The 15,820-nt window shown below is 49.3% G+C and overlaps 1 protein-coding gene across 2 annotated transcripts in view; it reads left to right on the top strand.

Annotated features, from left to right (window-relative positions):
- Window positions 1–15,820, top strand: part of USP4 (ubiquitin specific peptidase 4) — a 2,223,295-nt gene that overhangs the window by 443,034 nt on the left and 1,764,441 nt on the right. For both annotated transcript variants that reach the window (XM_069644193.1, XM_069644194.1), the window contains one exon: window positions 13,564–13,625. In XM_069644193.1, the coding sequence (XP_069500294.1) occupies window positions 13,564–13,625 (62 nt within the window). The remainder of the gene's footprint in view (window positions 1–13,563; window positions 13,626–15,820) is intronic.

Genomic DNA, 15,820 nt, shown 5'->3' with positions numbered 1-15,820 from the left:
TTGACCCTGGTTCTCGCCCTTGGACAATTGTAAAGGAGTTTCACCCATGTCATGAATTGGTAACCGAAGCTCATGCAATGCATTATTTCCCATATGGCCTCCCAGAGTCGAAAGCTTTTTCAAAGTCGATGGCGAGCAATGCCATGGGACCCCAAAGTCTGTCCCCTCTTTCTAGAGCTGATAGTAATCTGTATATATTCATCCGGGTTGACCTCTGTGGCATAAAGCCACATTGGTCCGGGAGGATCAGGGATGAAATTACCAATTGCAGTCGATCGGCTAATACCTTCACGGATTTTTGTTTCGCCATTTGAGGGATATGGGTATGTACGACCCGCAGTTTTTGGAGGGTTTGTCCACCTTGGGTAGCACTATTATCGTGGCTTCTCTGAGGTTTGGTGACAGGGAGCCCTGGTCTCGTGCATTCCGGTACATGAACAGTAGATGTGGGGCAATTTCTTTCGCCCCATCTTCTGCCATAGTTCTGTTGGGAAGCCATTTGGGCCTGGGGATTTCCCGGATTGGAGTCCCGACATGGCCGCTATCACTTCCTCTTCAGTGATCTCCTTCTCTAGAAGGGTCTGCTGCTCTGTGGTGAGGATAATTTCTTCCTTGATCGATTTGTCTGTGGGGCAACGTGGTGCTCCTTATAGATCCGCATAGTATGTGGCAATGCCCTCCGTTATGTCTCTGTCCGTTGTTAGTGGGTCAGAATCACCATTGCTGAGTCTAACATGGTTGTACCCTTCATCCCAGCGTTCTAGACATGCTAACATTTTGCTGGCTTTGTCCCCAGTCTCATACTGTCATCCCTGCTCCCGAGGAGCCAGGTCAGGCCCAGCGTCCCCGGAAGCAGACTTCATACTCACGAAGCAGGACCCAGCAAACCCCTATAGGGGCTCTTTGGACCTTGTCCTGGCGCCTTTGGCGCCAGGCTCATAAAAGGCATCTGTCCTGGCGCCATAGGCGCCAGGCTCATCATGGCAGAACATATGGTAATGCTTGGGTGAACTCACCTGAGGCAGACCATGCTGTCTGAAGCTCCAAGCCAACTAAGGCTGGGGAGGAACTATTTTCTTTCAGGAACTCTTTTCTTACTCAGGTGGGGCCAGTGGAAGAACACTCACCTGAAGCTCTTCCAAGGCTATTTAAACCACGCCCGGATGGCCACACGTGGTTCGCGTTATTCTGCATCTGCAGCAGGACGCTCACCGAGTCGGCTCCTGCATCCTGGCTCCTGCAATGCCCGCCAGCACCTAGAACACCTGCAAGGAGAGAAAGGCAAGCATTAGGACATTACCTACCTTCATTCAGCATCCGGATTCTTCACTCCGTCGATCCTGCAAAAGAAAGTCAAGGGTTAGAAACGCATCTCATCGCTCGCGGCAGCGCCGCTTCCACTTACCTTCACGTGGCGCTGTCTAGCTCTTCAGCGGTCATAGGCGACATCGGCCGCATCCCAGCACCTACGGAAAAGAAAGACAATAGTTAGAAGCGCTCCGCTTCTCACACTGCCGCGCCGCTTCCACTTACCTTCACGTGGCGCCGGCAACCTTTTCAGCGCCCATAGGCGACATTGGTCGCATTCAAGACCAACAGAGAAAAAGGACAAAACAAGGTGAACAAACTAATTGAAAAAGGACAGATTACTCACCTTAAGTCTTACCTGAATTTTGTTGGGACCTCAGTTCCCTTTTCGGGTCGTAGCGGCTTTTCTGGCTTTTCCGTACCCCGGCCCCTAAGGGGAAATAAGACACACTTATTAAGGTGTCGGAGCAAACCACTACGGCACACCTTCATTAAAAGTACTCACCTAGCTTACCTCGGCGAATCCATTTCTCCACACGGATTCCTCACCTAGTCCCTGAAAATTAAACAAAGGCCAAGGGACAAATAAGACTTGATCTTTTGAACTATATACTTACGGCAGCATTTTGGTAAAGGCAAGCAGACATCGAACCCTCGCCAAATCCGAGATCCAGTGAAGTAACTGGAAATCTACGTGCCCCTGTGTCAGAAGCAGGATGGAGAGCTCGTCCATACAGAAATTAAGGTGAGAGTCTGCGAAAGGCACAGCTAGGGTTCGAGGAGGGTGAGAAGGGGGGAAAAAAGGGGGGAATCTCACACACAATCTAGCAGACAGTTAACTCCCTTTTCCCATCTACAGAAGGATTATTCTACGGGCCAGACAGACGAGGTTTGGGGGTCCAGTCCAGTCCATCTTCCAAGCACTACGCTTTACCGTGGAAGAAGTTTTAGCAGCCCAGAACGGGTCGGCGCCTCCGTGGGAATCAGGTGAGCGTTACACATACACTCTGGCGCGTAGAGCTCTGTGCGCCTGCCATTGTCCAGGGCTGCGTTTCTGGAGGCGTTTCTGCGCCAATATTAGTGCCCGGTCTGTTTTGGGCATGGCCTGAGACAGGTGAGACTCTTCCTTGTGTTTGACCTTTTGTTCGGCTTCGTTCAGCGTGGCCATATACTTTTTTTTTTTTTTTTTCCCCCGCAGTTGTCCAAGGTCCAAGATATGTCACCCCTTAGTACTGTTTTGTAGGCTTCCCACAGTATTCCCAGGTTGGCTGCGGTCTGTATTTAGTTCAAAGTATGTTTTGGTGGTATCTTGGATCTTTTCTACCAGTTCCGGGAAACCCAGGTAATTGTTTAGGCGCCAGCATGGGGGAGGGGAGTTTGGTCTGGAGGTGCTGATTTCTAATACCAGAGGGGAGTGATCAGAGATTCTTCTGCAGAGTAGGTATGCCTCGCATATTTTATGTGTATCTATAGATGGGATGAAGTAATCTAGTCTCAAGAGTGAGGTGTGGGCCCCGGACTGGTAGGAGTATTCTCTGCGGTGAGGTTGCACAGTACGCCAAGCATCCTGCAGTCTTAGGGCGCTTATGGATGTGGCCAGTTTTGTATTTGTGGAAGGGTTTCTACCTCGTAGATATGTCCGGTCCACTTCCACGTTCATGACTTCCTTGAGGTCGACTCCTATGACCATGACATCCGATGTGTCCCGGGTGATCAGGGGGGAGATGTCAGTAAGCAGCGCGGTTAGTAGGGTTGGTGGCGCATAGACTGCTAGCAGTGAAATAGTTTGTTCCCATAGTGTCCCAGTTATGTACATGTATCCGCCCCAATTGTCCTTGGTGACCGTGGTTAGGTGGAGGGGGAGTTTCTTCTTAATTAGTGTTAGTACGCCACGGGAACCCATAGTGAAGCCAGCGTGGATTGTAATTCGGTAATTTGTGCGTTTGAAGAAAGTGCAGTTTGTGCCTGCTAGGTTCGTCTAAGTCAAGAATGCTATGTCTGGCATGTCCCTATTCAGAAGTTGCACAACTAGTCGCCGTTTAATACTGTTACCTAGCCCATTAACATTCCAAGTCAGGAACCTAAGGTTCCTGGTGGTAGCATTACGTGTGGCCATGATCAGGCGTGGCGGGAGTGTTGGGTGTTGCAGCGTTCATTCTGAGGTGCCCTAGTGTTTGTTGCACTGTATTAGGCCATTGGTTCTGACTATATCTGGTGTTCCTGCTAAGTGAACAATATTTGGGTGTTGTCAATGTGCCTGCGAGTTCAAACCTGTGCCTTGGTTGGTCGAATACTAAGATGCCTATCCGGGTTACTCTCTGTGCTCGCTGCCTTGTGACAAGCTCACCCTCCCTTTGTCTGTCCCCGTACCCCCCGCACTCACCCCCCGCAACTAGAAGCACCTGTAGCTCGAACTGCACGCCAACCAGGCGCATAAATTGAAACCATAACATTATTGGAGGTAGCAGGGAGGTTACGCCAACCGCAAGTGAGTTTCCATCTTCCCATGGCGGCCGCCAGTGCTTGGTCCCCTTAAATCTGCGATGTACGAGAGAGCGGAGTCCTTGCCAAAGTCCTCATCCAGTCCCTTCTCTGACCAGGCTGTCTTGTGACAGTGCAGGGTGGTCGTGGCCCTGTGGGTTTTGCTGTGGCGGAGAGCCAGCCTTGCCCGGCATCTGACTCGGGGATTCTCTTGGGGATCTTTGGTGTTCCGGTGTGTTTAGGATTTGGGTTTCCAACCAATCGCATGCTTCTTTTGGTGACTGGAACAAATGAGTGGTGCCTTCATGGTGCACTTTGAGTAGTGCTGGGAAGAACAGGGCATATTTCATTGAGCGGGATTGTAGTTTCTTCTTGACTGAGTCGAAGGATTGTCGTGCCTTCTGGACCTCCCTGGTATAGTCCGGATAAAAACCAACCCGATGGCTTGTGTATGTGATGGGGCCAGTGGCGCGGGCCATCTGGAGGATTGTGTCTCTATCCCGGAGGTTCATGAGCTTGGCAATTATTGTACGTGGCTGTGCGCCTGGCGTGGGCCGTCCGGTTGGAACTCTGTGGACACGTTCAATGGAGAGAATTTTTTGGGTGCGAATACGCCAACCAGTCTTCGAGAAAGAGCTTGGTGCTGGGGCCCTCTTCTCTTTCGGGAATTCCGAGAATCCGAATATTGTTCCTCCTCGCACGCCTCTCGCTGTCCTCAGCTCTGTATTCAAGTTGTTACTTTCTGGGTTATGGTGATGAGTTGTTTGCTCATCTGTCCCATGGTGTCTTCCCTGTTGGAGATCCTCTGTTCTGCTTCTCCCACCCTCGAGGACAGGTTGTTTAGGTCCTGCCGTAGAAAGGACACCTCCGTAGCTAGGCTCACTGTTTTCCCCTCGAGGGACGTACGCGACTCCTTGATTGCATTCATGACGTCTGTTAGCGAGATGTTCAGTTCATCCTCTCCCATTCCCTCTTTTTCGGGAGTTGTGGATGAGGGCGGGGGCCCTGGAGGGGTCCGACCGTGAAGTTATCCATCTTGCTCTGGTGGTTCTGTCTTTTGACTTTGTCTTTTCCCATTGCGCTGCCCCGGCTCAGTAAATGGTGCGACGCTGCCAGATTGTAGTTCTCTGGTGTGCAGATCCCTCTGTGACAAAGGTCGTTCCTTAGGGTTAACCTGTGCGGGTTACGGTTGCGAGAGTGTTCGACTCTGTGTGGCCTCGCGTTCCCAGCATTCGATTCATTAAGGGCGGGGAAGAGGACAGGTGGTTCGTGTCCCTAGTTTGCTTCTTATAGGATCTACGCTTGGTGGCTGGGAGTAACCCCACTCTTCTCTTTTTGTGGGTCACTTGCTGGTTGTCGCTGCGTGGTTATGTTCTTGGGTGGAGGGGCTGCACCGGGTAGTTCCTCTTCTTGGAGGTGGGTTAGAAGCTTGTATATGTGGGCCCAGGCTCCTGGGTGGCCAGTGTTTGGACAATGGTCAATGCTGTGCTTACATCCGTTCACAGTGAGGGGCTGCCAGTGGTGTGACCAGTTTACCCTGTTCTTGGGTCTGCTCCGCATCCCCCCTGCAGCGTCGTGCTCTGACTTAGAGTTGCCACTCTGTGGATGTACCTTGTAATTTCTGTGCTGTGACAGGCTCCTTGATCCGGTTTGCCCCTGGATTCCTGTGTTGTCACTCCTTCTTACCGGCTTGCACGGTGCTTGCCGCCGGTGTATTGGTGCATCATCGAGGTGCCAGCTGGTGGAGGAGAATGTGCGGTCTCCCACTTCAAGCCTATAGATGCTCGAGTTCGGGTACACCAGAGTTTTGGCTCAGGGTGCATCTGCTGCGGGTGCTGGTGTGCCTGCGGGTAGAATCCTCCCCGGCGTTGCTGTCCAGGATGGGGTCTCTCTGTGTTGGGGAGGGTTGGTAACGGTTCTGTCGGCCTCGCCTCCGCCCCTGGTTCGGTGTGATGTGAGGAGTAGTGCACCCCGTCACCCTCTTCTGATGCTCGGGTCGCCGATGTAGTTCGCAGCGCAGGCAAGATGGTGCTGGGATCTCCCCCGAGGTACGGTCCTCCCATCTCTACCCTCCTCCGCCTTGCCACGAGGCGCATGTGCCCCTGGTTCTAGGAACACCGCCCCCTCAGTTCTGGATGGCCGTATGTTTCACTGTGCCCTGGGGATGGGGGCGGGGGGGAGAAGGCCGTTGTCGTTGCTTCTGGCTGCCTTTGGCCTCCGGGCTCCCAAAGCTTCGGTGCCTGTGTAGCCCAGATTCGGCTTCCAGAGTTTGAGAGATGTTGGACTAGTGGAAAGACTCCGGTACTGTCAGTTGAGGTACTGGCCATTGCACAAAAAAATTAAGATTAAATTAACGAAACCCTTTATAAAATAAGAAAAGTTGATATAATTTTTTTTTTCCTGTTCCTTCAAACAAGTACTTACTTTGCAGAATATACAATCTTATTATCCAGCCCTGCGTTAAGGCAGTGGGGATATCATGCAACTGCTTGGAATAGGGATCTAGGGGGAATGTATCCAACAAGGAGTGGGAAAAAATGGAAAGCGTGCTCCGAAAGCACCAACATGTATTCAACTTGAACAGTGTTAGAAAATGTTATCTAGGTGCATAGGTACCCTGGGTTTGTTTAAATATTTTTCAGAGTGGTTCTTAAGGCTATGTTGGCAGTCCTTCATCCACATATGGTGGCACAGGTTTCGAAATTTAGACTGGAAAAGGAGGAGCTAGAAGCAGTTCCTGGATATCCAGCATTAACCAGCGAGCAGGAGCTAGTACATAGCATTCAGCAAATCTGACATGAACATAAGCTGCAAACGTTAGTTTGCCAATTATATATTACCCCTTAAGCTTTGAATGGATCAGAGATGTGCCCTAATGTTTATTTATAGATTGTCCCAAATGCAGAGTTAAATTCAAATAGATGTGTTTAAGCATTAGGAGCCAAACGGATCTCCTGTTAGCTGTTGGTTTTAAGCTAACCAGGCTCTTCTTGCCTACAAGCAGGAGCTAAATAGCACCCAGCTCCCCTCAATTTCGAACCATGGTGGCATTGTCCTAAACTGGTTCTGTTTTGGGAGTTCATATTGAAATGTTGAGCATTATGCATATTCAGTTACTGAGCGACCATGCCCTCCGTCTGTAGTCCAAACCAATAAAATGTATCCACTTCATAACATGGCTGCAAATTGTATTACTGAGGCATTGCTACCAACTAGGCTGCTTGTACCTAAACATTGAAGGCATAGAGCTATTCCTGGATTTATGGAATGGTATTGTATCAGAGGATCTCTTCCATCTTCGTTAATGAGAAATTGTGATCTTCAATGAAAGGTGACGTAGCCACATATTATGCAATGTGGCAACCTTTCTTGCAGCATGTGAACTTGCAATAGAGATTTCACATGTCCAACAAGGTTGAGCGCGCTGGGGTTGTTGGACATTTGAGATTTAAAATTGTTGTTTAAACAGAGAATCATGGGAGTGAGAAGTTATTGCGGAGACTTATTTATTTTTGTGCTGGTTTCTTAGTTGCAAATTGAAGGGGGGCTAACTGTAGTATAGAAGAGTTCTCAGCATATATTCCGAAGGGATTGTGTCCTCCGACATATTCCTTACCTTGATAGATCATCTCCAGCTTGCTGGCCTCGGAATTTTTTTTTCAGTAGAATGCGCTGCGCGTCGACGTCCCTCGAGCCGATGTCCCTCGCCAGCCTCCGTATCGGCGCCGACGTCATCATGCGTATAAATAGACTCGCGCAGCGTCCGATGCTCAGTTCCGTTTTTCCGCGCTTCGTCGGCCTCGGAATCGCGTTGCTCAGTTTGTTAGTCGGATATATATCCTTCATTATTCCAAACCGAGCATACCAACTCTTACTGAATGGCTTACTCATCCGAACTGTCGACTCCACGGTCCGGCTTCAAAAAATTTTGAGACTGTGGAAAGAAAATGTTGTCGACCGATCCTCACAGGATCTGTTTGTGGTGCCTGGGATCAGAGCACCAATGTTCATAGTGCGAGGACTGCATGTCCATGACGGCGAAAGCCTTGAAGGAGCGTAAGGGGAAGCTTGAGAGAGGTAAGACGGTTAAAACTCCTTCGAAAGTTTCATCGGCAGAGTCGAGACATTCGTCTCCTCGCCGACACAGGAAACATTCTTGTTCTAGGTCTCGAAGCAGTTCCCACCACTCTTCGAGATCCAAGCATTCAAGTAAGAGACGTCGAAGATCCCCTTCCTCGTCTTTTTCTCCGGAAAGAGTCCGCTGCCCCACAAAACATAGCTCTCAGGCTGAGTGGGAGGAATTCCGTAAAAGGATGCTTGGCGTCTTCGAGAAAGCAGCCTCGACCCCCTCGAAGACAGCTGAGGTTGATACCCTGGGTGAAAGACCCGAAAAATCGAAATGCTGCGAGTCGTTGCACCCGGCGAAAGAAACTACTCGAGAGCGTCACAAACCCTCGAGCAAAGGCACTGTGCCATCAACGCCATCGTCGAAAGTCCCTTTGACGCATAAATCTGCGTCATCAACGCCATTCTCGAAGGGCTCATCGACACACAGGTCGATCGCATCGACGCAGTCTTCGACGCCGAAAAAGAACAAACCCACAGCCGTCACTACCTCACAGCCAGTGGTCATACCCAGGGCCTCGAACACGATTTCGAGAATGTCATTGACAACCTCGAGTAGGATTTCGATCCTCTCGAGCTCTTCGAGGCCTCTTCCGAACTTCGCAACACCTTTTTTGGTGTTTTCAAAGCCTTTAACGTCTGCGTCGATGTTTTCTCAAACAATTATGACAAATTTAGCCCCTTCTGCTCTGGAAATGGGATTTAAACCATTTCCAAGGTCTGATCATTTCAGACCTTTGTCTTCAATTTATGAAGAAGGTGAGGATTCAGATAAAGAAAGACCATTAGGGTTGCAGAGATCTGCAACACCTGAACCAGAGGAATTTACCTCTGAGGAAAATAGGTTAAAGGGTCTTCGAGAATCCTTACATGAGGCAAGTGGGTTAGATACTTCCCCAGAAATAGAATTTGCCAAACCAGACCCAGGGGAACATGCCGAGACCCCTTACAGAATTTTCATGGCAAGGATTATAGAATTCATGGGTTGGTCTACACCTTCACCTGCATTCCAACAGGATGACCTTACAGATATTTTAGTTAAAGGCCCACAGGAGGATCCTGTGGCTCCATTTCATGCTACATTGCAAAGAAAAATATTGGCTAACTGGAAACTCCTGAGGTTATCCCGGCGGTTAACAAGAAGTTATCAGCCAAATATAGGGTATCTGCTACTGACCCTGAATTTTTGTCTAAATCTCCAACTCCAGAGAGTCTGGTTGTTCAAGCAGCAACTGCATCAGGCAGTAGATCGGCATACCCTACTGTTCCACAGGACAGGGATGACAAAAGATACGACTGTTTGGCTAAGAAAGTCTTTTCTGCATGTAGCATGTCATTGAAATCTATTAACGCTACTTGTACGCTCGGCGCAAGGTTCAGCCATACACTTTGGGAGTGTGCTTCATCAGCGGCTGACTGCCTCTCGGAGGGAGAAGAAAGGGAAGCATTTCTAAAAATCGTTATGAATGGCAAAGACGCACTGTGCAAATCCCTTCAAACTGGCATTGATTCTGCTGACAGTATCAGTAAGGCCATGGCGGCAAGTACTACAACCCGCAGATTTGCGTGGTTGCGATCTGGGTTTGCTTCAGATGTACAAGCCAGACTTTTAAATATGCCCTTTGACGGCTCTTCTTTGTTCGGTAAGAAGGCGGATGGCAGCCTAGAAAAGTTAGACATCCAAAGCAGCAGCAAAGTCCCTGGGAGCTGCAATCCGTCGAACGCCATATCGCCCTCAGGAACCTCTTGGAGAGGTAAGTCCTTTCGCTTTTATTCCGCATTCGGAAAAGGCAGAGGACAGTCGGTTCAAAGAGGTAAAAAAAGATTCACCCGAGGTGGACGGGGTAAAAATACAAAAGCCGCAGCAGCAGGTGTCTCTTTACCCTCGACATCTGCATCAGCCGCCTCTAAATCACTCTGAGGACTCTCCGCACAAGACACCAGTAGGAGGCAGGCTAACTCAACATCTGACGGAATGGCAGGCTATTACGTCAGATGCTTGGGCATTGGAGACAGTTGCCCAAGGTTACTGCCTGCCTTTTCTATGCATTCTTCAGTCTCATCCACTGGGGAACAGCTCTCGGAAAGTTCCAGATCGGCATCCTTTTGCAGGATATTGTAGACCTGCTGGAGAAAGGTGCCATGGAACAGGTACCTGTAGCGGAGAGGAACAAGGGCTGGTACTCCCCCTACTTCCTAATACCGAAGAAGGACGGAGGACTGAGACCTATCTTGGACTTACGAGAATTGAAAAAGTTCCTCAGAAAGGACAAGTTCAAGATGGTAACTCTCTCTGATCCTTCAGGCCCTCCAGCTCCAGGACTGGCTGGTATCTCTGGACCTTCAGGATGCTTATTTCCATGTGCCAATCCATCTCAAACACAGGAAATACCTGAGGTTTGCAATTGGTGACTCTCATGATCAATTTCGAGTTCTGCCATTTGGGCTGACCTCCGCCCGAGGGTCTTCACCAAGCTAATGTCGGTAGTGGCTGCGAGTCTAAGGAGGGAAGGGATCCACGTCTACCCCTACCTAGGCGATTGACTGATCAGAGCTGTATCTTCGGAACAAGCTCAGATCCAGCTAGATTATGTCTGCCACTTCCTTTACAAACTGGGCTTCTCCCTCAATTCAAAGAAGTCACAGATGATACATCACAGAGACTCCAGTTTATTGGAGCGGTCCTGGACACTTCCCTGGGAAAAGCCTCGCCACCAGAGGTGAGGGCTCAAGATATTCTGCAGATGTTCACCAAGTTTCAAAATGCCAAACGCCTCCCAGCCTTTTGAGGTTGCTAGGCCTCATGGCATCCTGCATCTTCCTTGCGCCAGAGGCTTGCCTGAGAATGAGATCTCTTCAGTGGGCACTGAGAACTCAGTGGTCGCAATTCTCAGGAGAATGACAGATCTCCTCCGGATTCCGGACAAGCTAGCCCACGACCTTCAATGGTGGGCCTATCCAGAGAACATATTGAAAGGAGAACTGTTTTGGCAACCATGGCCGGAGATGACAGTAGTCAGACGCCTCACTCACGGGGTGGGGAGCCCATGCCAACGACTTGACCATCAGCGGTCGTTGGTCTCCATCGGAGTCCAGACTACACATCAACCTATTGGAGCTGAGAGTGATCAGACTAGCGCTGAAAGCTTTCCTGCCATCAGTACAGGGGAGAAAAGTCCTGATAATGGACAACACGGTGGCCATGCACTACCTCAACAAAAGAGGAGGCGTATGGTCACTGCCACTGTGCAGAGGCAATGCAGCTCTTGTTTTGGGCAATTCAGGAAGGAGTGTATCGGCAGTCCACCTAGCCGGAGAGAAGAACTTGACAGCGGACGCTCTGAGCAGGCAGAGCACAGTCTCCCACGAGTGGGAGCTAGCTCAGGAAGTCCTTCAAGAGATCTTCACCCTTTGGGGAACCCCTCAGGTGGATCTGTTCGCCGCCAGCACCAAAAGGAAGTGCGATCTGTTCTGTTCAAGGGAATTTCCCCCGAGAGGAGCTCTAGGGGATGCGTTTGTAGTGGACTGCGCTTTCCCACTCCTTTATGCGTTTCCACCAGTCCCTGTTATTCCTGAAATGATCAGGAGGTTGAGAAGATTCCGGAAAACCATGATCCTAATTTCCCCGGACTGGGCCAGGAGAACGTGGTACCCGGACCTTCTAGATATGCCCATCTGTCCTCCAATCCGTCTTCCACTCAAAGAAAATCTTCTCTCACAGAAGGGAGGTCAGGTTCTCTATCCAGACATCAGAACCCTCAACCTTCACGCTTGGCTTCTGAAAGGGTGAGGTACAAGGATTGGGACCTCCCTGATGACGTCATGGAGGTGTTGCTTTTGGCCAGAAGGTCAGCAACAAAGTCTTTATACCGCTGCTGTTGGAACAAATTTTGCAGCTGGTGTAGAGAAGAGAATATCAACCCTTTTTCATGTGGTACACCAACTGTGTTATCATTTCTACTCTACTTGGCAAACTCAGGCCTTCAAGTCGGCACTGTAAAAGGCTATCTCGCAGCGCTTTCAATCTTCAAGCGCACTGCGGAGGAACCATTGTATTTCAAACTACCGCTAGTAATACAATTTCTCAAGGGATTAATTAATTTTTATCCTCCAAGACCATTCCAAGTTCCCTTATGGGACTTAAATTTAGTCTTAAAATTCCTAATGGGTACTCCATTCGAACCACTCCTCTTGTTCGCTGAGATTTCTCGCTCTTAAAACTATCCTATTGGTAGCATTAACATCTGCTAGGAGGGTGAACAAATTACAAGCTCTATCTTGTAAACCCCCTCATGCAAATTTTCATAAAGACAGTTGTCCTACAGGTGAAGCCTAATTTCCTCCCAAAGGTGGTTTCTGAATTTCACATCACTCAGAAAATTACCTTACCTTCATTCTATCTTCCTCCCCATCCGGGGAAAGAGGAAGAAAGGCTTCATAGGCTGGACCCAACGCGAGCTCTAAGCTTTTACATCAGCAGACTGGCTAGGATTAGGCAAGCAGACCAACTGTTTGTAGGATACTCGGGTCACAAGTTGGGACTACCCATAACAAAACAGACCCTTTCCAGGTGGATTATTTTGGCCATTCTGGAATGTTACAAACTGGCAGGGAAAGAGCCACCCCAAAATCTTAGGGCTCACTCAACCAGGGGTATCGCAGCCTCTTCGGCCCTCCAAAGAGGGGTTCCGGTCCGAGACATATGTGCGGCTGCCACATGGTCGTCCGCACATACATTAACAAAATTTTACAACCTGGATTCCTGCACTAGTCAAGAGACCAGACTTAGCAAAGCCGTATTACATTTGGTCCATTCCTAAAGGGATACATGACATTATTACTCCCACCTCCAATTACATGCCACTGCTATGGGAGTCTATCAAAGATAAAGAATACGTCGGAGGACACAATCCCTTCGAAGAACAAGTTACTTCTTACCTTGTAACGTTCTTTCGATGGGATGTTCCTCTGACGTATTCCTTATCGCCCCTCCCATCCATCCCCGCAGTAATACTTCCCTTGTGTTTGCAGGTTACGCTCCTTCAAGGTCCATACCAATTCAGGCATGACTTATCTTATGCTACAAAACGGAACTGAGCAACGGACGCCACGCGTGGCTATTTATGGGCATGGTGACGTCAGCGCCGATACGGTGGCCGTCGACGTGCAGCGCCCTCTACAGAGAAATAATTCCCAAGGCCAGCAGGCTGGAGACGAATTATCAAAGATAAGGAATACGTCGGAGGAACATCCCATCGAAAGAACGTTACAAGGTAAGAAGTAACTTGTTCTTCTGATTAAGGGGCAGCTGTGAATTTTGAACTTTGCACTGCTGATTTACAGGTTTCATGTAATTTCAAATTGCATTGCACGTTACTGTATTCTCAAGTCGATCAGATAATAACACATTTGGTAAGATGGCTTGTGCCAATGATTCCTGTTAGAAATAAATAACTTAAAGCTATTTTCTGTGGCAGTAATTGTAGGCTGGTTATTGTTTTGGTATTCAGCTTTTCATAATTGCTTTTCAGTGCTGGTCGATTGCTGGATTGGGGGGGGGGAGGGTTTAGCACATTTGTACAAATGTTGCTCATTGTCAAATGGACTTGTAAATGAAATGGTTACTTACATTCAGTATTCTCTTAATAGGTGTTAGTAATTGAACAGAAAAATGAAGATGGTACGTGGCCACGACAGACACTTCAGTCAAAGTAAGTTACCAAGGCTTGTCTTTTTTTTTTTTTAAATGTTGATTAAATTTCAGAGGAATGGCAATCCAGATTGGACGGTGCGGTCTCCGTGCAGTCATACATGCAACAATTTTTGCTGGCAAATACACCTCCAAAATGTAAAAAATATACTTGGATGTACTCCTACATCCTGTCCCCTTTCCTCCATACTGGAAGGGCGTCCCTCGCTAGTGACGGGAAGCAAAACCCTTTTCACCAGAAGAAATTGTGTTCCCCTTTAAATTAAGATGTGCGCGGCACTGGGAGCATATGCTCCCCTGACTCCGCCCACCAGCGCCTCTTCCCCAGTCCGCTTTTTTTCGCGTCGACAGGAATGTACCACTTCACCAGCGCTCCTGGGTTAGCCTTGTTATTCCAAGCGCTCTTCCCCGAAAACATTCTATTTTTTTCTCCTCTCTGTTTTCTTCTATATTGTCAGATAAGACTGTCTTCTGGTGCCACACTCCTTCCCAGTGCAAGTCGATAACGGCCAATTTTAGGTGTCCGGCCTGTAAGGTTCCTTCCCCACATCGGATCCCTGCGCAATCTGCCTCCGGTGCTTTGGCCCCGACCACGGCTGGGACGGCTGTTCCGCGTGCAACGCATTGACCCTGCAAGCTTGCAAGAATTGCTTGGTCAGGTGGGAGCTGTTCGAGAGATCATCTCCAGAGGACCTCAAGACCCTACGTGAGGAGTAAGACCAGGCCCAAGGTGGGTGCCCTGTTCTCCTTTGCATTCCTCAAGAGTGACTCCTTCCCAGGGAAGCACCCGAGTGGTGGCGGCCGTCTAGGTCTTAAGACCAGCAAGGAGACTGAGGCTCCCAGAGCTACCGGCCAACAGGCTGAGGGGCCGGAAGACTGAGAGTCCCACCTCTGAGGAGCCGCAATGCTCTTGTACTGGGGACCTCCCAAGGGGCTTTGTTCTACTACCTGGAACACTCACGAGGGGCGCCTACATGCAGTACTACCACCGTCATTGCTGAGAGCACTCCACCTCCCAGGTCTATACCTGAGGTGCAGGGAAGGTCTGAGCCTTCGCTTCCAAATGTGCAGGCGGAGACTGGGCCTGGCTCTTCAAGCACCCTGTAGCAGACAAGATGACAGATGACAGTTTGCCTGCAGCCGCCTCCTTCTGGGGATCAGGCATGGGAACCCGGGCACACCTGCAACAGGGTAGGTATGCCACGCCCAGTGGGTTGCGGCAAGGACCGCCAAGACCCCATGTTAGGCAGAAACCTGTGCAGTTCCCTTTGGGAACACTGCAAAAGATTTAGGACTACAGGTGTTAGCAGTAAACCCACTTGGTAGCAGTCTGTACCACCCAGATTTACCTGGTAGCTGTGGCTGAGCAGTCAGACTTCTCTCAAGACGAGTTAGGCAGTATGCAAAGTATACACAATAGACACTCGGACACAATAGCACAAGCAAACACTGACCAGAGCTTTGGTATCAAAGTATATAATTATTTATTTAAAAACACTGTCTGAAACACTCCAGCACTCTTATTGTAAAACACTCTAAACACAGTTACTATTATAATATATACAACGCTTATTCCTTATCAGACAAGTCTTAGTTAACACCACTTATTTCCAGACAGAGGTGAGCGCTTAACTATAGATGGCACTCCAATAAGTTCATGAAAAAGGGAGGGAAAAAGACAGAATATGTGAAGATACACCACTCTAAGATTTAGGAACACTTTTAGCAAGGCAGAAGAGCAAAAGTCACTTGTGAGCCAAAGCCCATAGGTTCGGCCCACTCTTAGAGCAGAGCACAAATGTGCCCAAGATCACAGTTACACTAGGCTTTGAAAGTCTTGCAGAGAGTTCGAAAAGAGTTTAAAGAGGCTCAGAAAAGTTTAGCCACGGTGTCCCAGGCTAACCCAGGTTCGAAAGCCGGGGGCTAAATCTACCCCGTACAGTCGGTGGCAAGGGAAGCCAGGCGGAACACGGTACCTTAAGTGGGAAGGATCCTCCAGCGGTGGCAGTTGTTCCTGGCAGCTGGTGCAAGTCTCGTCGTCCAGGGGAAGAGAAGATCTCGACTTGGAGGAAAGATGAAGGTCGTTGCACTGCCAGGGAAGAAACCAACCACAAAGTTTTCCGGTCGTGGTAAAACATGGTATTCCGGTTGCCGGGGTGCTTGGACAGGCAAGGCGGCCACGAGATGCGTCGGGAA

This window comes from Ambystoma mexicanum, chromosome 2p (assembly GCF_040938575.1).
Source record: "Ambystoma mexicanum isolate Mex_15411 chromosome 2p, UKY_AmexF1_1, whole genome shotgun sequence".
In the NCBI taxonomy this organism is placed as follows: Eukaryota; Metazoa; Chordata; class Amphibia; order Caudata; family Ambystomatidae; genus Ambystoma; species Ambystoma mexicanum.
Note: the sequence above shows the minus strand (reverse complement) of the source record. Positions and strands in the feature narration are given on the sequence as shown.